The following is a 27,129-nucleotide window of genomic DNA, read 5'->3' on the forward strand; positions in this document are numbered from 1 at the left end:
TATTGTTGTACATGGAAGGAAATATGTTGAAATAATGGTATACAACTGCCATGACTCTTATTAGTTTTCATTTAAGGATGACATATCAAGTTACCAATATATAAGAGATTTTAGCTTATGATATGTGCATTATCTTATAAACCACATAACGATGTAATATTACACGGGCCAAGTGAAAAAATGTTAGACCAATTAATTGTGGCCCATATAATATTATTAAAGAATTAATTAAAAATAGTTAATATTGCTAAAGTCTTATTGGTTCATTGAGAAGTGACCAGTTATTTTAATGGCTCATGAAACTATTTCTCTCTATGTCTTTAAACGTAAATGAAAAATATCAATTAAACGTTCAATTACAGTGAGGAGAAGGGAGAGAACGATTTCTTATTTTTCTCGTTCTCTTTTATTTTGCAGGTCTAAATTATTCAATTATTGCCATGAATCAAGATGTGTTTCTTGATCAATTAAATTTATATGTGAAAATAATGAATTCTAAAGATTTTGGCATTAAGGTTTAATTACTTACACAAACCTAAAAGCATTCCAGAAATTATTTTGGATTAGACCACCACCATCACCACCCACGCACTCCTTTCATCTCATACAACTGCTTCCGTATTAATAACGCAATCTACTTGAACAACCACATTTGCATTGAGCTTGAGGCACCCAGCAAACGATGGCTTCCACCTGATCAAACCCTTCACAACTTTCCCCACCACTCGATCGGACCCTTCCCAACTTGCCAAATTCTAACATTCTTTCTCAAAACCTCTAAAAATTATTATTAGATAGTTGTATACATATAGATATACATTCCATGTCCAATATCACATGCAAGTGACATGTGGGCTTTGTTTTGAGATAAGCAACAAAGGGTCCTCAAATAGTCGACCGTAGCCCACAATCCAATCAAATATATTTTCTCTTTTAGGACTGCCTGTAAAATAATGAACTAACAGATATGTGACCAATTCTTTGGGACCCCAAATTGTTCAAGTAAGGAACGGGACCAATACTTTAGAGTTTTTCAGTTGCTGTTTTGACAAATAATTGTATATTGAAAGAACATGATGCACATGGGAATAGCATGGGTTCATTGTCCTAAGATCCCATTAAAGTCATCTACTGTTTTTCTTTTTTTCATATCAACTTGCTTATGATGTGATTTTTTTTGCTATTCCAACTATTCATTCATCTATTTCCCTGCTTGAGCAACTTTAGAATATTTTCATCTTACCTCAAGAAAAAACCTAAAAAAAATTTAAAATTTACAACTCTAGAGTTATGTAGTGGACAAAACTCTATGTTACCAAAGGCAAAATTTTAGATCTCTTCTTCTTCTTCTTCAGAGTAAAGAACGTGAAGAACATTAATTTAATAGACTTTTGACAAAATATAGTTACGAATGCAAGAACACAAAATAAAAAGAAGTCAATAACTAATTAATTGTATTAATAATAATTTGACTAGAAGCTATCGCGTCTTAATCAATTAAATGTAAAATGATTTGTACTTATAACTACATGTTATGTACGTAAGATGAATTGAACAATACTGAGCTTATGATTGAGTCCCTTTTTTTTTTTTTGTTGAAAATGAGTTTCGTAATGGTGAATTTTTGAAAAATACGTAGTTAAAAGTAAGAAAAATTTCGAATTTACGTACAAAATATGTAATTGAAAAAACATATAATTGATTTTTTATTTTTATTTTTATTTTATTTCATTTTTTTTGCGCTAAACCCTTTATTGAAAAACATGAGCTCAACTCATTTTCTCTAAGCCCATTATCTAAAAACTCATTATCGAAAAACTCTTTCTTTCTTTCTTTCTTTTTTTTTTTTTTTTTTTTTTTTTTTTTTTTTTTTTTTTTCTTTTTCTTTTTTTTTTTGTTTTTTTGGCTAGCCATTATCTACTTTTGCCTTAAATTTGTAAATATTTACAAAACGCTGTATAAATAAATTTTCCAATAAAAAGCATTATATACAAGTGAGCTCAAATACATGTGAGATAATCTCAAAAATAAAAATATTATTATATCGTTTCATTCTAATCTAATACTACGTAACAAACATGCTATTAATTATCTGAAAAAGCATGCTTAAAGCCTTAAAACTTATTTATCTAAGTGGAGTGTGGATAATGTTTGGTGAGAAAAGGTGACTACTTACCAAATTGTAATCAAAGTTTCGATTGATTATTAGGGTCATTAATTATTATGACAAGCATTTTAATCTTATCCTCATGGCCAAGCTTCAAAGTTTATCATTTGATTATCTCCTAAGAAAATGGCATGCAGGCCACTAATTAACATTATTTATTTGGAATAATCACTCAAAAACAAGCTCGAGAAAGATTCGATTATTCGAGGGTTCGTAACAACGAAAATAACTGAAAACGACTAAATTTGTGTTTAGTATGAAGATGGTCGAAATTATTCCAATAATTTACTACTTTTTTAAACTTAATTTACCAATAATGACATTAAATGAGATTAAAGAACCTCGTAAGATTTCCCAATCAGTAAATAACTCAGATTTTATTTTAAGTCAATTAGCAGATTACAGAATTGTACGGACTCGTTAACCACACTAGCCAAAGAGAGGAGGTAAAAGAGGAAAATTCAGCCAAAGTACAAGAAAACTAAAAAGGGAGATATTAAAATAACATCTGAGATTTAATAAAATAAATAAAAAGAAAAGAAAATGCTGACATGGAGAAGTAAAAGGTAAAAGTAAAAAATACAGAATTTGACTCACTCCAGACCACTCTCTTTCTCTCCCTTTCCCAATCAAACCAACTCAGAGATAGCACTCTTTGTGGTGGCAGTCAGCGGGTTTGAGTCGGTTCGATTCACCAAGAAAATCATAACTCAGTTGACCCCGAGTTGACCCACCCAGTCAACTCTACTCTGGGGGTTTCAGCTGCCAAGCGGAGGTGGCGATGAGCGGCCGAGTGTGCCAACCCAGCATGAGACTCCCATCATTTTCTTCCACCCTGTACCCATCTCCGCCGGCGAACAGCGCCAGTAACATGCTCGCCTGCTTGAACGCGTTGGAACCCAGGTGGACCGGGTCAAACCCGGCCGAGTTCATCCTTCCCCGCCACTGAGACAACGTCTCGTGTCGCTCAATCCGGTCAGGTCCTTCACACGCCACCACGTTGCAAATCTGCCTCCCAAAGTAGACCTCGGTCATCACCAAGTCCTCGCTGTTGGGCTGAGTCAACCCGGAACTCTCCAACGAGTCGAACATCGTCGAATAGTAATGCAACGACTCGTTAAACCTGTCCAAAAACACATTTCCATTATGATTAGCCTCCTCTTCGACAATAGTCACGATTTTAGGGTTCATGGCTTTGATTGATTTTAGCACTTTGTCGATTCCACCGGGCCGGGCCAGTAATCTGTGCAACTCGAAAACCGAATTCACTGCTACAGCTTCCACATTACTAGGCTTGATGTCCAACATATTGGCATCAAGATCAGCCAGTGAATTGGCTACAAAGCCTCGGAATTTGAATTCCACGCCAATTTTCTCAGCCAATTGAGCCAATTTCCATCCTACTAGCTGCAGGGCATCTTTGTCATCGGGCTGCGGAGGCCCAATTCCAGTTAGCCTGAATTCTGGTGGACCGCCAGGCCGCAAAGCCAGAGCCTGCATCAGTGCTGGCCATTGCATCCCCTGCTTCAAACTGAAGTCAATCACATGAACGCTATTAGCACCTGCAAAGGCTTCAAGAATTGCCTGATTAGCAGTGAAATGCGCGAATTTCAAATATGGACAAGATTCGTAAAAGTGCATTTGAAGAACATCGGAATAGGAGGATTCAAGGGAATCTTGTGGATAAATCTTGTAAATCCTCCGGGCCAATGCTTCGGCGAAATAGGTGGCGACTTTTCTCATGGCTCCAACTTGAGAAACTGCTAATATACCAACATGCTTCACCAATGCGTCTGCTAGCTTCATGTTATCTCTTTGAACAGCCTCTGCACAAGCCATCAAAGTATGCACCAGTCTAACACCTGTTTCTTGTGAATCCACTAGCACCACTGGCCGTGCCGCCGCTAATGAAGCATTATCAAGAAATTCAGATCCAGGAGAAGACCTGAGTCTCTTAGTACCAATATCTGGTTCGTGATTTGGGTTCTCTTCATCATTCCGACTGCTACAAATCGCCCCACCAGGAATTGCTCTTAAATCATAATCATATATGACTTTTCTGTTTTGTTGTTTTGGCATATCATTGGAGAAACCAATAAGATTACTGGAAGATTCACCTGGAACTCCAATTTGTTGTGGGAGCACATCGAAATTACCTGTACTGCCTAGCTCGGACAACAAGCTCTCGACCCACCCGGAGAGATCAGAAGGGTTGTAATGGATTGTATCAGTAGAAAGATAGGAAATCCCATCTTCCATGGTAGTCAACATAGCCATCTCTAACTGCTCAAGCTTATTAGCTACATCCGCCATATCTGAAGATTTCACTTTGTAACCCAAAACAGCAAACAGTTCGTCCATTCCGGCATCAACCTTCGGCTGCCCTTCTTCCCAAATCTTCATTTTCCCGGCGGCTGCCGCCGCTGCTTTTCCTAGATCACGGTCTCTTTTCATTTCTTTTAAAAAATTAATTCGAAAATGGACTTGTTTTTGTTTTAGGAAACTGGGTTTGGATGCGCAATTGCCTCAAGAAACATGGATCATCGCAACTGGGCGGGTTGAAACTTGAAAGTCATGGTTTTGCTTGGTTTTTTGCATCACTTTATTGGTAAATTGGAATTTTCTTTCAAAATCTTGTATTAAAATAGAGGTGATGAAGTGCAGTGTAAAAGGGTCCTCGTGAAGAGGGCGCAAGCTTCAAGAGAGGAACAGGCAGGGCAACTGGAGTAGATAACGAAGACGAATCCAGCCATAAACGTAATAATTCGTGGCTTTTTTATTTTTATTCTTACAATAATAATTTTACCTGTTAAAAACCACTTTATTTCACTATCATTCAGTAGAAGCATATACTGATTATGTGCCCATTTTTGGCGCCTCTATTAATTCTAAAACCTTTAATTAGAATCCTCGATTATTGGGAGCAATTAGCAAACTAGTTCATATTCGGCAAAGTTGAAAATACAGTTTAAATTGGTCAAAATACCTTTTCTCTATATGTTCTATAGAATTCACACTTTAATAGTTACTTGAGCCTTGTTTTACTTATATTTTTTTAAAAAAATACATTCTTTTACAGTTAATTAACATTATTTTTACAATACATTTTTCAATAAAATAATATTACACGTAAATTTTAAATTTTTCTTAATTTGTAACTGCATATTTTTTATCAATACATTATTCAAAAATACATTGTTATTAAAATAATGTGGCTCAAACAAGAGTTTAGGGGGTGTTTGATAATTATTTTTATATAAAAAATGCATTTTAGAATAGTAAATTGATGTGAAATACGTGGTTGAAAAATACTGAATTTTTTTAATTTATATGTAATATTATTTTAATAAAAAATGTGTGGTGAAAAAGAAGATAAAGAAAAATATATTTTGAAAAAAATGGCTAACGAGACATTATAATCATTTCCAGAATGCTCGATAAACCGTACAAGTTCAATACGTGGTTAGTAATTTATAGGGGTGTGGGGTTAGTATCCATTTAAAAGCATCAAAGAGCCGTGGCAGTACCGCAATGCTAAAAAGATACCACAGTGATAATGTGCAGTGGTGCATATGGGAAGGACCATGCACTTCGAAATCAGGTGCTAAGAATTTATTGGTGGGCCCCTTGATTTCTTCTTCTCCTGTTGAATCTATCACCCGCACGACTCATTGCGAGTGATATACGTGTCAAAACTTAGGCCCTATTTGAACCCCATTAATTTAAATAAATGTATTATAGAATAGTGATTGATGGAAAATGTATGAATATAAAAGAAGGAAATATTTTTTATTTGTGTGTAATATTATTTTAATGAAGAACGTGTTATTAAAAATGAATATTATAAAAAAAATAATGAAAAAGAATATAAAGTAAAAGATGACAAATAGGGGCTTAAATGACTTACATATAGAGTCCGTTTGGTGCACATTTTTTAGATGAAAATGTATTTTAAACATCATATCGCAGGTTCCCCATTAGAGTGTAGAGGTCAAAAATTGTGTAATGATGTGACGGAAAAAATGCATTTTTTGTTCAAAAAATGAGTACCAAACAGGGGCATAATGCTACACTATCAGGGTAGATGCTTACGGATATTCTACAAGCCCTCTCTCAGTTGGTGGGTCAGCATTTTTTGTTGCAATTTTTTAACACATGCGAGTCCGACTTGGGGCCCATCTCATTGTGATGAGCCTGTACAAGGCTTGGTAAGTTTTACCTGGCAGACTAGCATTTTCCTAGGAATTAAGCCTATGTTCGGGTATAATTTTTCTAAAAACAATTATAATATGTTTTCCCTAGTGTTTATGTCGTCTAATAAGTAAATATATTTATGAAGGAAATTGGCTTCTAAATAGAGATCAAAACTAAGAGAAGATAATGACTATCAAAGAGAAAAGTAGCTCACATTTTAGGTCGTGTAAATTGTTGGGAATCTACTTATACATGCACAGCGGAATTTAAAATATATTTCGATTCCCATCCAATAGATCTCATTGTGTTTGGTTAGGAATTGTGATAAGATTGTACCTTTTCCAGATCTGCAATCCTTTTGCTTTTCTTTTCGTTCCACAACTTTGATTCGCCACCACAGCTGTCCAATTGTCCAGCCTCCAACGGTGATCCACACAGAGAATTTGATTGCAGCCTCTAGGGTTTTCTCTTGTGCTAGCAAGAATAATGAAAACCTTAATGGACCTCAAACCCTAGTTATGTATTTATATAAACCCAAATAGGCTCGGCCCGGTCCGGCCCAATAATTAATTAATTCAATTAATTAAACCCGGTCCGTGAATTAATTAATCCAATTAATTAATTCGAAAATATAAATAACAAATCCAATTAATTAATTTATCCAACGATTGTTAAATTAATCAATTGGCAATTTGCAATCTTCCAATTCTCTTTTGTGTGTGACCCATTAGGTTCCCGACCACGATGCCTAACGACGTGAAATATTATTTTGATCTAATCAAAATTGATAAATTAAAACACCCCTTTTAATTTATCGTCAATTCACATTCGCCGTCCCTGATTGACATCTAGCAATGTGTCAGGGCAATACATGTGACGGGAAATGTCACGTGGTATGACAAAACCAAATTCGTTCGTTTACCGTGAAACTATAATCCCTTCGTCAATATGATCCGATCAATTACGAGATATGGAGTTGTGTCAATCCCGATCATCGATCATATCTTTCACTCCACTATTAAGTCAATATAAATCGAAAACTCCTTTTCGACTTATGAGTACACCTTGGCCAAGGATTTCATCATTGACTAAATTGAATGAAACGCAGATCATAATCTCCTACTATCTAAGAGTGACGAATCCTTTATTGATCAATCACAACCTTCATCATGTCTTGAAAAATGTGAACTGAAGTTTGGCAAGATAATCTATTTTCTCCTAGCATCTAAACATCTACAGCTTTTTCACTCTTTTGTAAAAGATGAAAAATGATATGGGAATGCCAAAACAAGGAGGGGTCGGCCATCATGGTTTTTTTTTTTTATAGGTAAAAGTTCAAACTTTATCATAGTGAAGAGTGTAATTAAAAATAAAATTGTAAGTCCTCTCACCATTTTGAATTAAAAATGAATAGTTTGTCATACATCTTATGACCAATTGACCAGGATTTGATGACTAATTTATAACATAGAGACGTGGAAAACATCTTACATTTAGCAACACCAAATACTATATTGAAATGATACACTATAATTCACCTTGATAAAATTCTCCATGAACTATATGTTGTACCTAATGCGTTCTACCACATGTAAAATGCATATTTTTGTTAGGGAAAATAGTATAGGAGGTCTCTAACCGATACTATCTTGTTACTTTAATATTATAAATCGAGAATTTTAATCTCCAACTTCTCCCAATTTAAATGCATCAATTGTCCGATTTCACAAATTACTCTAATTAAAATGACACTTGAAGTGTACGTCTTGTTTTTACAAATGTACAAAGGCACACAAATAATTTGATTGAGAAAGGGAAAAATAATAATAATAATAATAATACAATATAGCTTCAACTCCTTCCCGACACCTCTCCCCCCACTTAATTTTGGACCACTGGACAACTTTTATGTTGCAACTGTTTTGAATCTACTAGTGCATGATGAACAAGTAACTCTTTAGAACATAACATGCGCACCTAAATGTAATTCGTGTTATCTCTAGCAATCTTAGATAGGTTTTGATATAATGTTTACTTTTGTTTTTGCTTTTACTTATGGAGGAAGCTAAATTTTTGTCTGAAAACTAATTTTCAAAAGAAAATAATTTCTATTTAGAGAGTATTTTTACATGAAATTATATTGGATCAATTTCATCTAAAATCTCTTTTAATTTCAAAAAATTAGTCAAACAAGTCCAAAAGTAACTTTTGGATATCAAAAAATTCATTTTGACTTTTCAAAAATCATGTCAAACGAACTCTTAGGGTGTCTTTGAAAGGTTTTTTGTTTCTCCTAGAAAACTTTCTTGAGAAAATTACTTTAATTAGTGTGCGAAAACCTAATTTTTTTCAAAAAAATTCCTCCTTCGAGAGAGTTTTCAAAGGACATAGAGATAGCTTTTGTTAAAAACTCTTCTAATTAGAAAAATATTTGATAAAATTAGTCAAACGATTACACAACAATTTTTAAATCTCAAAAGTTCATTTTGATTTTTTAAAATCGAATTCATTTTGATTTTTTAAAATCGATCCTTAATTTTTTTATTTTTTATTTTTTTTATTGATATAAAGTTAATCCCAAGAGAAAAGTGGGTTCGGAGGTGCGAGGCAAAGGACTAGGGCCAATGAAACGTTACACTGACACCTCCTCCACCCATTTACTGGTCCTCCACCACGTGATATTGCCACGTTTAGAGAATTCCTTTGTCGAGCTCCTAACAAGGCACGTCAATTCTTTGGCCCCTTTTCACTCTCTTTTTCTCATAACCAACTTTTCTCATAACCAAGTATATGTTCAAGTAAAAATTTAAATAAATAAAATTATTTTTTAATAGTTTAAATTTTTAAAGAAGTAGGTTGAATGGCAAACAAAGTTCTCGAGTTTAAATTTCATTGTGCCTATATAAGAAAATTTGTGCGCTTGCAGATGGTTGAAGGAAAATAAAATTAGTTTATACGTGAAGAGTCATGTTATATATAAAATTGAAGCGAATGAATCATTGTCTTTATTAGGTTAACGATAAAGTTGTTCAACAACATAGTTACATAATTTTTTTTATTAAAAAGCTAGTTGATACAAATATAATGATCCAAACATGGTATGATGGGTTAGGGAAATGAAATCGATAAATTTCTAATGCTAATGAAAACTAAGTAATCGAAACTATCTTGTCTATTTATGATGCTATAATTCCAAATGTTTGGCTAATCCTAAAGTGCTTGCCTATAATTCATGCGTAAAATTAAGTAACTTCGAGGAGAAATGAATAATTATTAGGGAAAATTACACTCAAGGTATCCGAACTTAAAAGGAACCACTAGGACGAGGATTATAGGAAATGGACTATCCATTCCTAGCAGTGCTATCTTTAGAGGTTGACTGAGAGACTGGTTCAAGAGATGAGGATTCAAGTACTGAAGTCATTATCGGGGGAAGAAGAAGAAATATGATACTTGGGTCCAGGTTCAATTCTTCCTAATTCATGCCTTCCCAAACTTTTAATTTAGGAGCGCGTGAATCTTGACCAAGTGACATTCATCAATTTATTATATATATATATATATATATATATATATATATTATGGCTAATAAATAAATAACAAAAAAAAATTTAGATATACTTAGGGCCTGTTTCGCAGTTCTTTTGAAAAGTCAAAAGGTTTTTATTTTTTGAGATTAAGAAGCTGCTTTTTACATATATTTAAATAATTTTTTTTTGAAAATATTTTGTCTCATTAAAAAAGTTTTTAAATAAAACAGACTTCAAATAACTGTAAGTTCTTTCACCAAATGTAGAAGCAAAAGTAATAGCCATATCAACTCAATTTTAGAAATTTAAAAACTAAGTCAAACCGTACGTCCAACTAAAGCAAAAAGTAAACTTACGGCTTTAATTAATGATCTAACCTAAAAAAATTTAATTAAGTTCCTAGGATTAGTCGCCATTGCATGTCTGCACATGGTTGTTAGCTTTATATGTAATGATTGTACGAGCCAAGTTAATAAATTACAATATTAACATAAGACTCTCCTAGGATTATAATTCAACCAATCTTGTACTTGTATTGTTTTAAATCTCCCGGGTTTAATTAAGGCTCCGTTTGTGGCTGTGCCCCGTTAATTTGAAAAAAATTATATATTATGAAATAGTGATTGATGGAAAATGTATGGTTAAAAAAGAAAAAAAAGTTTTTAATTTACATATAATATTATTTTAATAAAAAATATATGATTAAAAATGAGTACCGTAGAAAAAAATGAAAAAAAAAAAAAATGACAAACAGAGTCTAAGTTGTGTCTGAAGTTTCCAGCTGCCTAGGTCCAGGGTATTAGGATTTATAGCCTGCATGGCACAATGCCTTATCCTCTTATCCCGTTTTCAGTTGTGAATGGTCAATTTTCACTGCTATTGATTATGAAGGCCCTTTAGGTAGATGTATTGCTATTTATACCCATGGTGATTGGAAAATGTCGTGTGTAGTGCTGCACACATACACCACTCTCACAATCGTGGAGTCACGATTATTTTAATTGTGGATTTTACCTTTTGTGTGTGAAAAGACTGTCAATCATGATATCAAAATTGTTGTACTTATAGCAAGATTCCATGATGATTATTGCATTGGGTCACAATCGTATAATTTAATACCCATTTTATCTACCATTAAAGTAGAAAAATAACTTTTTAAATAATGAAATTTTAAAAAATGCATAGTTAAAATGTATGAAAAAATCTCGAGTTTACGTTTCAAAATATATTATTGTGAAAATATTTAGTTGAAAATGAATTTGAGAAAAAATGTTTTGAAATAATGATAAAACTGAAGTATATTTTTATTTAATGAGCAATATATCACTGCTAATCATCTACGATAATGACGAGTGATCAGATTTATAGGTAAATTGAAGTTTAGTGATCTAATCACATCGAATTGAAGATGAATAACTTGATGCACCTCCAATCAAAGTCTGATGATTCACAATGTATTTTTTTTTCATTTTTATTCGTTTATTATTCATACATTTCGTACGACCATAATTTATAATAAAATAAAAATTCTGACATATATTTTTATTTAATTTAGTACAACCCTAGAAATTGACCGGTTTGCTTTCACAATTTTGGTATGGTTAGGCTGGAGGAGCACTTAGGGATGCCATTAAACCATTTATTTTTCCTTTATCTGGCAACAAAGATTAGTGGTTTGACATGACATTACTTGACAGTGCTGCTCCAGTCCTGTTGTACAATTACAAACAGGTTGGAGTTATCTGATCTGACCCCAAAAATCAATAAAAGTTTTGATGATCAGATTTGGTGGCCTTAGGGTTTGTTTGGGAGAAACAATGAAAAAATTGATTTTTTCAAGAAATGTTTAATTAAAAAGTAGAAAAAAGTTATAAGTTCACTTACAAAATTATTTTATTGAAAAAATATATAATTAATAATTAAAAATAAATTTCAAATAAATTGTACCAAACAAACTCAATCATGTGAGGAGAATGATGAAGGATGTATTTAAAAGGAGCTTATTAACTACACCCATATTACTTGAACAAGTGCTTTAATTATTATAGTTTCGATTCATCCATAATATTTTATTACTCTCGACTCCTTCATTTACCCCTACTTGCTCATATGAATACGTACATACATATTCATAAAGAGAGAAGTTAGGCTACAAAGTGTTTAGTTGGAAAGTTTAATTATTTTCTCTACGCGGGTTCTCTATGAGGCGTAACCTTGTAATTTTAGTTAATGATAATTTAAAATTTTCATAAATGATAGTTTAAGAATTTCACATTTGTAATTTTTATTTTATCATAATTTTTCTTATTAGAGAATCGTCATTAAGGTTTAAATGTTACATGAACATCAATGTTAACATAAAGTTTGACATAATGCCACGTGGCGTTCTATTATTGGATAGTTTAAAATACAATTAATTTTTCTAATCCAATTATTTGCTGCCACATGCAATTATGTAAAGCTTTCTGTCAAATCCTTCTAATAAAGTAGCTTTATCCTTATTCAACCCTCTAAGAGAAGAGATAGAGGTTAATCCTCAATTTAGTTGGTGATTATCATCTTTTATAGGAGGTTGTGAATTTTATGTTTTGATAGCATGATGGTTGTGTGCTTAGATTTATCCGGTGATTGTTGTAGTGACTCACTTGATAGTTGTGACTGTTGTACTTTTACTTTTAAGATGATCTGATTATTTCCTAAATGCCAAATATCGGCAGTTCGAAGTTCTTGTTTCATAGTTTTCCTATATTAGAAACTCAAAGTGGATTACAAACTTCAAACATAATAAGTAGCATTTGTGTTTGTATTGTACTCATCAATTTCTAATGTTCAACATAGATTGATACTATTTGTGAAAATGAAAAATGATTTGGACAACTACAAGGCTGTTTTTCATGAACAAGGAGAAATTTCTCATTCTTTATGTTGTTAGGTGATTTTATTGTGAAGGATGGATATGTATGAATGTGTGCTCAACGTGAAAATTAACATTTGATTCAATGTAGTGCCACCCCACACCTACTCATTCAACTGGATGATGAATGCATTGGCGAATCTAGGATGAGAGGTGAGCACGAGCGATCGTCTTCAACGGAGCCATCATGGGTGGCCGTAGGTGTTTGCTGGGTGCTAAACCCCTCGATGGATGAATGATTTAACGTTGTATGTAGACTTCAAATCCTTCTAAGAGAGCAATGTTTTACATCGAGCAGATTACATTGTAAGATTGGATATAAGATAATGCATATTATGATTGTTGATCTCTACGTCGCCTCATCATGATTCTCGGGAGTCAAGAAGGAAAATATACAAGTTATTACAAAACCGTGTGTTTCTAACTAGTTTTATAAGTAGGTACTAGTTATAATTGATTTCAAGACCTTTGTTTAATCTTGTACCATGTTAAGTCCCTGTCTGAGCTCTATTATTTTTAAAATATATTTTTTCAAAACTCATTTTTAATTACAAATTTTTTCATAAAATCATATTACACGTAAACATAAAAATTTTCATTATTTTTTAACTACACATTCTCCAAAAAATTACTATTCCAAACTATATTTTCTCCCAAAATCACATTAAAATGGAGCTCAAACAAGGACTAAATATTAAAGACAAAATAAATTTGTTTATTTATTTATATTTATATCTTCAAACATAAGTCACTTTCCATGCTAGGTGTTTCATTGCAGAAACACCATTCATCAACCTGCAAATTAATATGAAACTGTTGTAGGTACTAATTTAATATCACTTCTTTCTACTTATTTTTCAATTAATCAATCTATAGAAAACAAGTTTCAGCCGTATAACTCAACATTGTCGTTCTTATAATTTTAGATACATTAGATGAATTTGAAATGCTTAATAATATAATTTATATACAATAATTAGTTAAAAATCTGAACAACCAAATAATTATAAATCGTTCTAATCAATGCTTATTAATTTAATCGATGTGACAATATCTTCAAGTTAATAATTGTAATTGATATCTATAATTTATTGTTGTGGTTGATAGATCCCATAATGTAGCCTATAACAAACAGTAATGCCAACGAATTATTGTAATAAGAGAGTTTAATTAATATTTAATAGAATGTCATATTCATCATTGTATATCAAAAACAGGCGTATTATTTTTATGTTGGAAAAAGAAGTGGGATAATCAATTGTCAATAATTACAAATCTCAATTTGAAAAAAATAAAAGGATTCGGCATTTGATCTTTTCATTGAGATAACGACAAAAAACCAAAAACAATATACGATTTTATTTAGCAATTAGTCACCTTTATGTTATGGATTTCATTGTTAAAAAAAATAATTCGCAAATTTTTTTGACTCTACTGAATTTTGGATAGACGGGTTATTATAGAATTTACCTTTCGATTTAGCATTGACACGAAAACCTTCTTATTGAAAATACTATTGTTGGACGACTATGATATCATGGGCCTGGCCCACTTTCATTATTTGATTCATTGCTAGCTAATTCAAACGCCGAGGCCCAAAATTTGAACCTAATATATTGTAGGGAAGAGTACACAAACCAGGTTTTAAGTATACATAATTCAAAATTCATGTTACAAGTTTGATTAATGCAAAATTCAGGTTTTAACTAATTAATTAAAAATATTTATTACATAATGATAATAAAGTCATAGTTACACGATTAATGGTCACAGATATACAATTATAGGTCGCAGATTTATTCGTCAGTCACATATGATCAAATTAATTGACCACAGATTTTTTCGAGACCACAAATCAAAATTTTGATAGGTCACAGATCAAAGAATTTGGTCACGAATCAAAAAATTACGGGCCACATTTTATGTTATTGGTTACACATCCAAAAAAATTATAGATTACAGGTCACGTATTTTCAAATTTGATGGTCGCATATTACTTTTTTAGTCACAAAATGATGAATTTCAAGGTCACAGATTAACACTCACTCACAGAGGACCAAATAATTGGTCACAAACACCAAATATAATTGGTCACAGATAGTCACTCGTCACCGCTACCATTATCATCGACAACACAACCACAACCACCAACAAACGCCGACCACAACCAAACTACCAACAAAACTAACATTGTGTCCTACACCACCTCCACCGTAGCTAGAATCCACCATGATTGCCACCACCAAACATACCAACATAACCACCGTCTCCATCGCCAACACGACCACTGCCAGAAACCATCACAACGACCAGGACACAATCACAGCTAGAAACAACCACCGAACACACCCAACAATATAATTTCCTCCCAACCTCAACACCACCACCCAAATCACCACTGCCAACATGAGCACCGTTACTACCATCAGTGCCGCGACGCCAATAGCAAAACAACCACAATCACCACCATTTTCAACCACCAACAAACCAAGATTTTCAACTACAAAACCACCACCATCGACACCAACAAAAATCGGAGTCCTTTTGGATTATCGGAATCAAATGTCTAGGGAGTAGATGCCACCGCACAGCGTCGAAGTTCAGGCATCGTCGGAAGTGGAGGCATGGGAGAAGTACTGTTGGAGTAGAGGCAATCATCACCAGCTGCAGCAGAGTCAATTGACGCTGATCTTAAAGCGCCACCAGTGGCGAGGAGCTGTGAGCGGCCTCTACAGGGTTGTGTGCGGCTGAACTAAGAGCAGCGCACATCGGACCTGCTGGTCAGCTAGATCTCTAGGCGAAGCTCCATTTGAAGAAGAAATGAAAGGTGGATGAACTACTGAGAGAGGATAGGAGGTAGAGACGAAAATGGATTTGGAGCAGAATAGAGTTGGCTCCGGGGCAGTGCTCCGGCGACGATGCTTGGCAACGGCGACGATGTGTGGGGAGAGAATATAAAGAAAGAAGACTGGAAGGAAAGGGGAAGATGAGAGAGAGTAATTTAGGTTTTAATTGGTGGGTGAGATAAGGTTTTAATTGGGGGTGGAAACCTAACATTTGCACAAATAAACATGATAGCAGATTTTTTAATTGTGCATTTAAAAAACCTGGATGCGTGTAATTGCCTCTATATTGTAACTCGCATTTTGGATGAGCAAAATTAGTTGCCACTTAATGCTAAAGTCGTCAATTGTTTTGAACTGTTGATCATCATATGATATTAGCGGTTATGGTGTGGAGTATAAATAGGGCCTTATTGTGTTGCCGTGATTTGCTTGTATTGTCTGATTTTTTTATTTTTTATTTTTTAGAATATTAGATTTTATTTTTTTCAAATTTTTTATTGTATTATTTTTTAGAATTTATCAATTTTATTTTTTGAATATTTTAAAATATGCATTTTGAGTTTTATGCTTCAAGTTTATTACTTTTTAAAACGAACTTTCAAAAATGTCATACAAAACAAGTTTTCAGTGTTCTACAAAATTGAAAACTGAAAACAACAAACCAAACACGTCTGAAGTTTCAAAGTGAAAGTTGAATCATTCACTCGGAAGGGGGGGGGGGGGGGTTGGGTTCAAAGTGAAAGTTGAATCATTCACTCGGAAGGGGGGGGGGGGGGTTTGCGTTAGTGCCCAACGAGCCTATAATTTTTGCCCATGTCACGCCCACCTAGAGCTTGGCTCAAATATTTGATCCACAATTTCGAATTGTAATACTTTTTATTTTATTTTATTTTTATGAGGAACTCCAATTCAATTATCATCTCATTGATATATTATTTGAGCTATGAAAATCTTTGTACCAAAATTGGAACTCTAATTTCTTCAAATATGTTTGATCCATTATTCCAATTTTAATTATTACTTCCAACCACCTTGTTCCACCCAGATTTAATCAAAATTGTTGTCTCTTCTACTTTTATCCTTTAACTTTTGATTTATTATATTTTGGTCTCTAATCTTCTCCAAATGTCTGTTTTTGTCTTAAAATTTATCAAATCTTTCAGTTAGCTTTTTAAGTTTGTCGAGTTGAGCCCCATGACTTTCTGAACCTCTGAAAACACCATCCTTTTGCCAAATTAAACTCCAAATTCATTCCATTTTTTTTTCTTTGTTTACCTTCAATTGGGAATTTAGCCTAAAATATTCAAATACAACATAAAGTGAGTATAGATGGTGTAATTGCTAAATCTAATGCTTTAAATAAATGATGCACATAATTATAGGTGGGTATCTTTGTTTGCTGAGGTTATAGCTTTGAATAAAATTGCACTGTTTGATGCGAATGAAATGAGGAAAAAATTTGTACTTCACACATTTCACATGTATGGAAGTAGAGGAATCTTGTTTAAGATATATGAAAACAGGGAAATACAGGGAAGGATCAAAAATAGAGGAAAACCAAAGACGAAGGGAGGAAAATGGAGAGAAAGGAGAGCAACAGGAACTTTCTTTCTTTTCAAGATTTCTTACATGATCAGGGCATATTTTTATTGCTTATACAAACTTTAAAAACATACTGCAAATTACATTTTTAACCCTCATTTGTTTTAATTTATTTTTTATTTTTTTACTGAAAATACATTACATATTTACATTCTTCCTCTTAATTTGTGTTTCTTGGACTCCAAGTGCTTCTCTTAATTGTTGAAATCTGGATGTTGGAAGTGCATTTGTGAATATCAGCAATTTGATCTTTGGACTTGCAATAGATGAGTTCAACTTCTCCATTTTCAATTGCATCTCGAATGAAATAGTAGTTGATTGCAAAGTGTCTTGTTCGGCTATGAAAACATGGATTTTTTTGACTTACCAATAGCTGATTTGTTGTCACAAAATAGTGGTGTGGCTTCACCTTTCTTCTCTCTAATGTCTTCTAAACTTCTTCTTAGCCACGACTTGTGAAGCTGTAATTGATGCTGATATATATTCAGTTTCAGCTGAGGATTGAACAACTGTTTGTTGCTTCTTGGATAGCCATGAAAATACTCCCAAACTAAGAGAAATTGCATAAGCTTATGTGCTCTTCATGTCATCAACACAACCTTCACAATCACTATGAGGAAAGCTTCTTAACTTCACTTCCAAATTCTTCTCAAATCTGATCCCAAAATTTATTATCCATTATATATCTCAAAACTATTTTTCCAACACCAAAATGCTTATGGCTTGGATTATTCTTGAACCTTGAAAGTAAACTTGCAGCATACATGACATCCGATCTTGTAGTGATGAGATAAAGCAAGTTCCCAAAATTACAAATAAGTGGATTTTCAGCACTTTTACACCCAAACATTCTGAATTTTTTAAATACTTTTTCAGCATGCTTCATTTGAGAAATAAACACTCAATTTCCATCTTGATATATTTCCATACCAAGGAAAATACACTTTTCACTTGCCTCATTAAGTTTGTGTCACTTCTCTTTTGGTACTTGAGCATAACAAATACATCCGAACACTTTCAAATGCTTCACCGATAGTTTTTTTCCAATTCCAAGCTTCTATTGCAACTTTTACACTTTTGTGATGAATCTCCTTCATCAAAACTCCTTCCAAAGTTGCTTCTACCTCGACCTCTTAGACTCATTCCTCTTTATCTACTACTTCTTAAACCTCTACTCATGTATTTACCACCATATCGTCATATTTCAACATTCAACCAACATTGAGCTTAGATTTAAACGCGTTCTCTATTGACTTTTGGAGCATTGATTTAATCTTTACTCAAATACTTTCCAAGATCCCATCAATTCTTTAACTTTCAATTTCTCTAAATCCTTTGTTTCTTCAATCACACTCACAAGTAGATAAAATTTTTCTAGCAAACTACTCAAAAAAAATTTCCACCTTCTTTTTTTATTTGAAACCTTCTCACTATATGACTTCATTTGATTTAAAAGTTCATTGAATCTATCGGAAAATTCTTTGACGCATTCATTATCTTTCATCTTCATATTTTCAAATTCCTTTCTAAGAGTTTGGAGTATAATGACTCTTACCTCAAAATCTCATTGACTCTTTTCTTAATATCTCCCAGGTTTCATTGACTTTGTTTGCCATCATAATTCTTGAAAAAGTTGAATCAGTCACAATTCTATGCAACCTTGAAAGACTACCTGCATCTCTTTGCCTACGTTTTTTAAGTTCATTCTTCTTAGTATATAATAACCAGTCTTCATTTTCAGGTTCTTCAAAATGATTCCCATAGATCTGCTGCAAGAAATGAAGTCTTCATCTTCACACACCAAAAATCATAATTTTGCCCATAAAAAATGGGAAAAAATGGCTGTTGTAAGCTCCCACTTGAACCACTTGTTCTTGCCATCTTCTTTTCTACAAGCCGTCAAGCCCCCTCTCCCCCCAACCCTTTTTTCTTCTAACCATTGCTACAAAATCTCAGCTACAAATGAAAGGATGTATCTTGCAAGCTTTGATACCATAAATATGGTGGTTTATATTATAGTTTGAATAAAACTGCGCTGGTTTCAAGCGAATTAAAGCAGGGGAATATTTATTCTTCATAGACTTCACATGTATGAAAGTAGAGGAATCTAATTTCACCTATATGAAAACTGGGGGATTATAAAGGAGGATCAAAAATAGAGGAAACCCGAAGACGAACTGACGAAAACAGAGAGAAAGAAGAGTAACAGGAACTTTCTTTCTTTTCTTTCCAAGATTTATTACACAATTTTCTTACACGATTATGGCATATTTTTGTCACTTATTCAAATTTTAACCATGCTACAAATTACATTTTTAACCCTCATTTGTTTTACAAATTTTTTTGACTTTTCTACTAAAAGCACGTTACATATTAACAATCTTATTGACTAGATTTCTATGTTTTATTTTTTTCTTTTAATTGATGGGTTGTTCCTGATATACTCTCATCTCCACAGATATCCCCATATGGCCCTAATTATATCTTGAACAAAATACAAGGTGTACTTGAGGGTGAGTTTGGAATGATGTTCAAGAAATATGGGGCAGAGTCATCGGTCAGTGTCCGTTTCTAGATAGAAATACATGCATGAATGCAATTTTATATGGTTAGACAAAGCTGCAATAGGATCCGCCATGAGAGTGCCTGAAGTTGGATACAGAAACTTATATGGAATTTAAGAGAGTTGAGAATGTGACTAGTATTAATTTCCAAGGAGGAACCCCATATAGATTGTGATTTTGAACTTAATCTGATGGCCATGTATGCATTTCCTTTGGTCGTTGAAACTGCAGCTAACAGAATGTGTAAAACAGAAACAGAAATTCGACCACCGGAAGTGTGACTGTGAATAAAATTGGATGTTTAACAACATTTTTTTGCCCCAAAATATACATCTAATCTAACGTATATTAGAAAGTATCATGAAAAAAGGAAAAATAAAAATTATTGATGTCTTCTAGGCAGGGACGTATCAAGGTTCCACATTCAGCTAGGGCGTTGACTTTGACTTTGACTTTGGCCTTGACCGTTGATTGCCGATTATCAACCATCGTATTAAAATTTGATTAAATAATATCAAAAATTGTTCGATATATATGTAAATGTACTAAAATGCAAAATGCACTAAAATGTTCAAGTCTCAAGTCAATCAATACTCCAAGTTTCCGACAGACTCAACTCACCCAAGTACTCAACACACTCTACTCAACTCTCAACACGGTCTATAGACAAGAAAGGGTCGACAAATTGTAGTTGCACAATCACAAATCAACAAATACAGTAAGTCAACATACAAAGAAAATAGTCAACAGAGACTATAGAGTTACACACAAGTGAGACAACCAAAACAATTCAAATATTCAAGTCTTCAACTTCAAGTATTGAACTCACCAATCACCACTGTTGATTGCACAATACTGGCTGCTTGCTCAGTTGCTCGGCCTCACCAGACGCCAGTCGCCTCTCCAGTCCTTGGAGTTCGTCGAAGATTCACCTCTGAAACTTCGCACACCAGCACATGGTCACCACCTCTAGCTGCTGCTACTATTTCGAATAGAAATATGAAAATTGAAGGGTGAGGGACCAAGGGTTTGCTGTTTGCTGCCGTTTCAAATAGGGGAAAATGGGAAATATCAATTAACTATAACACCAATATATCATGGACCGACATATTGGATTCAATTTCCTCATTTGGGCCTATTTTTTTTTTTAAAGGCCGAATTTCTGGTTAGATCAACCCAAAGAGAAAAAAAAAAAAAACCTGGTCGTCTTCTTCCACGCTTTCGGTCTGCCATTAAATCTGATCCTATTTCGCAGCTGGTAGCAATTAAAGGAGTACGTTCATAGTCAACAGCCTAGCACATCACTTGCTACTTGCTTTGTGGATTGATGAGGAGTTTCTAAAATTACAGAAATAGCCTTAAAAACTCGCTCGGCTGTGCGCAGGAGCCTGCTGCCAACCCGACGGTCCTGGCGGCCACTGAAGACTCTGGCGGAGCCAGCACGCGCGGTCGCGCCGCCTCGTTGGGTGATGGCTCCGCCGCTGCTTCTAGTTCATTAACAAGAAACCTGCGGCGAGTACCTCTGCTTATGTGGGCTTGGCAGCACCGGGAGCTGCCAGCTCGTGGCAGACAGAAAGCAAGGTAATATTTTGGCTTGTATTTTTCTTGTAAAAATCTTGCTAGCAATGAAATTGTTCCTTTGTATTTGAAATATATTTATTATATTATTTGTTCAAGGTTTACCAATTCTGGACTTAAGTAGACTTTAAGGGGAATTTTTCATTAGTTTGTTTGCATGGGTCCCTGGAACAATTGGAGATAGCAAATATTTTTCTGATATCGCCATCAAACCAGGTTTTTCTTAATTAGTTAAGACAATCTATTGATTTTATGTTAATTAATACTATTAAACACATTACTTCAATTCATGCAGGATCTAATATTAAGTTGAGAAACGTAGTATTTGATCCTCAAAGGGCAGGTCCCATACTAGGGGAAATTGGAATTGCTAATCGCATAGCGAAATTTTTTTTCATTCTCGATGCTAACCCATCAATAAAGATCCATTAATACACAATTTCTGGCGAAAAGTTTGATTAATTTCCAATTACCTATATTTGAATTTCAAATGCTATCATCAACCATAACGCCTATTTACATTCACTTTCTTGAATTACAGGTTTAGACAATATGGATTGTGGAGTCGTTACAAGGATCTATATCCCAAGAACTACCTTGTTTATGTTGGAAAATAGAGCGATGACTTTAAAAGCAAAGATCAAACTTACCACCCTTACCCTGAATTGAATAGACCAATGGCAAGGAAATGATTAATGAAAAGATCAAAAGAAAAGAGCACCACTGAAGACAACACCAAGTGAAATGGACGCAAAAGTCGAGGCAAAAATTTCCTTAAGTTGATTTTGCCTCACAACAGTGCCTACGGAAGATGGCAATCAACTCCCAAAATACAACGATTATCTTCTTGTGTTTGTAGCACTCTAAAACACAAGAACAACGAATTGAAATTTGGTTTTTGTACACATTGAATAAATAGAAAGACAGATTTTGTGAAAAAGTTTTGGCCAAGAAACAATGAATGTAATGTTGTGCTATAATTGCACATTATTAGGATGAAGGAATAGACGTCCCAAGGGTTTTATTTACAAAGGAGGAGAGGTTGTATGTGAAGAGACACGCCCAAAATTCAGCAACCTTTGCCAAGGGTAGCAGCTTTTGCTATCACTTGCTTGTCGCTCTTGAGCGTAAAAAACAAAGAGTCTATCGCTCGAGCGCTAGGTGAGTGGTAGAGTTGGATGATTTTCCAGCATATTTTCCTATATTTCTTTTCAACTTTAGACCGTAATTTCTTATTTATCCGAAACTGATATTGTTATTCAAAATACACCATAACAATCTACTCAATGAATAGAACAAGTTCTTTTTATTTCCAAAATTTGACTATCAGATTTAGTCTGAATATTTGGTCGAAGTTCACACAAAAGTCACTTTTTCCCATGTTTTAGTGTATGTTTGGTATGGATTAAAATTAGAATTTTTAGTAGATTGTCATAGAAGTTATTGAAATGTGAGGTTGAAAAGTTGAAGGATCCATAAAAGATGTGATTAATATTGATTGTTTGATTTTAACTTATATTAAAATCAAATTTTAATCTCTCCTAAACAAGGTCATATACTTAATCAATTACAATAATCTCCGATATGAATAAAAATTTCACAATATACAATGCAAATGATATGCAGACTCTAACAAAGGAGTACATATGATAAGTTATAGCATCAAGATAGGTGGCTTGTGGCTTTGAACCTTCCTTAGTTGAATACAATCGAATTTACTAGGCTAATTGGTGGACACAATGTCTTGAACCCTTCAACCATTCATATAAATGAAAACAATTGTACTAATACCATGACGCATCTAACCACTTCGGTTCTTATGATTGTGTTCATTTTGGCCTTGAGTAACTCTTGGTCTCATAATTGCTTTAAGAGAATTTAGGCCTCAAATTCTCGTAGAAGTGGCTCCACTTTACACTTATATAGGTGATTTCCTTACCTCTTTAGTCTATTTCCAAGGAGTGGGAATCATAAAAGTATCCACTTATCCTCATACAGAGTTTTATTCTGGCACTTCGGTTTGTAGAAATGGGTGTAAATGCTTTACTCTAAATCTTTCACAACTTAAGTTGTCCCATTGATCCAAGATCTCGGGATCTCCAATCTATAATGTTGGATTTTCGCTATGATGATTCCATTCGATAGGCTTTAAGCCCATTCTCCTCGAAAGATGGTATACTTGATCTCTTGTAAGACCTTTCGTGGAAGGATCTACTATGTTTTCCTTACATTTATGCTCTGCCTTGCATCGAGTTTTTCCTTTTATTTAACATAGTGAATAAAGATTATACCATTTGATATCAACTGTTTAATGGTATTATGTCTCTGATAGATATGTCGAGATTTACCATTATACATACTATTTTGTGCCATTGCAATTGTCGATTGATTGTCACAATGTATTAATCGCAGGTACTGATTTTTCTCAGCGTAGAATCTCTTTGAGAAAATTATGAAACCATTCCGCTTCTTATCCGATTTTATTTAAAGCAATAAACTCAGATTCCATCGTGGATCAGCTATACAAGTTTTCTTAGATAACTTCCATGACACAACCCCGCCTCCAATGGTAAATATATAACCACTTGTAGACTTTGAATCCTTTGTGTTGAATATCCAATTCGTAGCGGTATAGCCTTCTAGTACTACAGGATATCTTGAGTAGTGTAATCCATCACCAACCACATGTCGTAAGTATTTAAGAACTTGGGTTAATACCTTCCAATGGTCAATACTCGGATTACTTGTAAATCTACACAAATTGTTGACTACATATGCTATATCCGGACACGTGTAATTGGTAATATACATCAAACTACCTATAACTTATGAATATTCCAATTGAGCTATGGGATCACCAGTATTTTTGGCTAAGTGTAAACTTAAATCTACTGGTGTCTTAATCGGTTTACCGTTATACGCTTTAATTTTTTTAAGTATAGCCTCAATATCGTGTGATTGAGACAATGACAAACCATCAAGCCTCTTAGAGATTTTTATCCCTAATATTGCATTAGAAACTCTTATATCTTTCATGTCAAAATGTTTTATTAACATTTTCTTAGTTGAGGAAATAATGTTCAAATTATTTTCCATGATTAACATATCATCAATATATAAACATATGATCACATATTCGTCAAACGTGTTTTGATGTAAATACATTTTTCACATTAATTAATTTTGAAGCCATTTGACAACATAATCTTATCAAATTTTTCATCCCATTGTTTCGATGCTTGCTTTAATCCACATAATGATTTTACAAGCTTACACACATTCTTTTGATTTCTCGCAACAACAAACCCTTTAGGCTATTCCATATATATATTTCTTTTTCTAATTCAACATTTAGAAATGTAGTTTTAACATCCATTTGATATATTTCAAGATTATACAATAGCGTGATTGCAATCAATACACGTATAGAAGCGTCGTAGTAACAAGTGAATAGGTATCAAAGAAATCTAGTCTTTCATTTTTGTCTATACTCTTTGACTACTAATCTAGTCTTATATTTGTTTATTGTTCTATCCGACTTCAATCTTTTTTTGAAGATCCACTTGCATCCTAAAGCTTTGTTTTCTGGAGGGAGTTCAACCAATTTCCAAATATGGTTATTGATGATGGATTCAATTTCATTATTAACCGCGTCTTTCCAGAAAGGAGCTTCGATAGAGAACATTGCTTCATTAAATGTCCTCGAATCATTTTCTAGTAGATGTGCTAGAAATTCTAGACCAAATGCCTTATGAATCCTTTGTCTTTTACTATGCTTTGGTTCTTCATCTACTTGATGATTACCATCTTCTTGATGGTTTCTATTTGCCGCATCGTAAGTTTGTTTGTGTGAGCTTTTTTTTTCTCCTTATAGGGAAATATATCTTCAAAGAAGACATAATTTCTTGATTCAATAATAATACCTTTATTACTTCAAGTATTTCTTATTTATGAACCAAAAATCGATGTGCATTACTATTATTTGCATATCAAATAAAGACAATCTATTATCTTATGTCCAATCTTTACTTGTTTAGGTTTAGGTGTTTATACTTTTACTAAACACCCCTACACTTTAAGATATTTATAGAAAGGTTTTTGACATTTCCATAACTCATAAGGTGTTTCGATCTTAATTTTGTGTGGTAATTTATTAAGGATATGATTTGCAGTAAGAATAGCTTCTGCCACAAGTTTTGAGGTAAACCTAAACTAATCAACATTACATTCATCATTTCCTTAAAAGCTCGATTTTTGAGTTCAGCAACCCTATTAGATTGATGTGAGTATGATGCTGTAGTTTGATGAATAATTCTAGATTCTGAACAAAATTCTTCAAATGAAGCAACATATTCTCCACCTCAATCATTATGAATTGTCTTGATTCATTCTCCAAGTTGATTTTCAACTTTGGTTTATAATGTTTATATACTTCCAAAGCTTCATCTTGCTTTTCAACAAGTGCAAATAGCATATCTTATACAATTGTCTATGAACATGATTAAATACTTTTTACCATCTTTGCTTGTGCAAACAAAAAATTACTTATATCTTTGTGAATAAGTTTCAAAAGTGTTGTGCTTCGTTAAACCAAATGAAACAGCGTTTTGGCTAACTTAGCCTCTACACAAATTTTACATTTTCTATTAGCATTAAAATGCATATTAGGTAGTAAAATTAAATTCATTAACTTTCATATGGAATTAAAGTTTGCATGTTCTAATCTACGTTGCTGTAAATCAGACAATTTAGGAATATAAGCAGAAGAAGATATTTTATTTCTCGAGTTATTCACTACAATGGCAAGGACATTCATTTTGAATAGTCCATCCTTCACATAGCTTTTGCTTACATATATATTATTTTTGGTATGTATAAACTTATCAAATACAATGACTAATATAAAGTTGTTCTTGCTTGACACTAAGTTCTTGCGAATATCCATCACATGAAGAACATTGTTGAGGCTAAACTTCTTGCCCGATGTCATCTTCAAAATTACTTTGCTTTTTTTGAACTTCAAAGAATTTTCCATGAACTTTTTGCTCTGGGTTGGATTTTAGGAAGAGAACATTCCTTTATCGGCACATATATGACGGATAGCACTCGGTAAATACCCACCAATCTATGGGATTTTCAACATTGTTGTATTTTGAAATAACGATTGACAGGTTTATATCTAATATATAATTAGACATGGCATCAGATTTGGTGATATTTCGCTTGGGCTTGCTTCTTAGGTTTGTGACAATCAATGGAATGATGTTCAACCTTTCTACAATTATAGCAATTGTCGTTGAATTTCTTTGCATTCTTTTTAGAGGGTTCGACATAATGTTTTCTTTTATTGCTCTTGTTATTTGATTCCACTACATTAGTGTTCGCTTGTGGCATCTGACACCCAATACACTTGTCCGAATTTTTGTTATCTTCTTCAATTCTCAACCAGATGATAAGTTCTTCAATATTCATCTCATTGCGCTTGCAATTGAAATAATTTTTGAGGTCCTTCCATATGGGCAGAAGTTTCTTAATAATTGTAGCCACTTGAAATGATTCATTAGAGATATGTTCTCCGCATGAATGTCATGGAGAATTACTTGTAATTCTTGTACTTGATTGATGATCGTCTTTGAATCTACCATTTTGTAGTACAAGAATTTCTCCATGATAAACTTTTAGTTTCCAACATCTTCAGTCTTATATTTCTACTCCAAAGAGTCCCATAGTTCTT

At 33.4% G+C, this 27,129-nt stretch overlaps 1 protein-coding gene across 1 annotated transcript; it reads right to left on the reverse strand.

Moving 5' to 3' along the window:
* Positions 1-2,525: 2,525 nt before the first annotated feature.
* LOC111367486 (DELLA protein GAI-like) lies at positions 2,526-4,932 on the reverse strand. The gene has a single exon (XM_022988391.1). The coding sequence runs from the start codon at positions 4,619-4,621 to the stop codon at positions 2,912-2,914; it is 1,710 nt and encodes a 569-aa protein (XP_022844159.1). The 5' UTR covers positions 4,622-4,932; the 3' UTR covers positions 2,526-2,911.
* Between the last annotated feature and the right edge of the window lie 22,197 nt (positions 4,933-27,129).

The sequence above is a fragment of the Olea europaea genome, chromosome 18 (genome assembly GCF_002742605.1).
Source record: "Olea europaea var. sylvestris chromosome 18, O_europaea_v1, whole genome shotgun sequence".
NCBI classification, from domain to species: Eukaryota; Viridiplantae; Streptophyta; class Magnoliopsida; order Lamiales; family Oleaceae; genus Olea; species Olea europaea.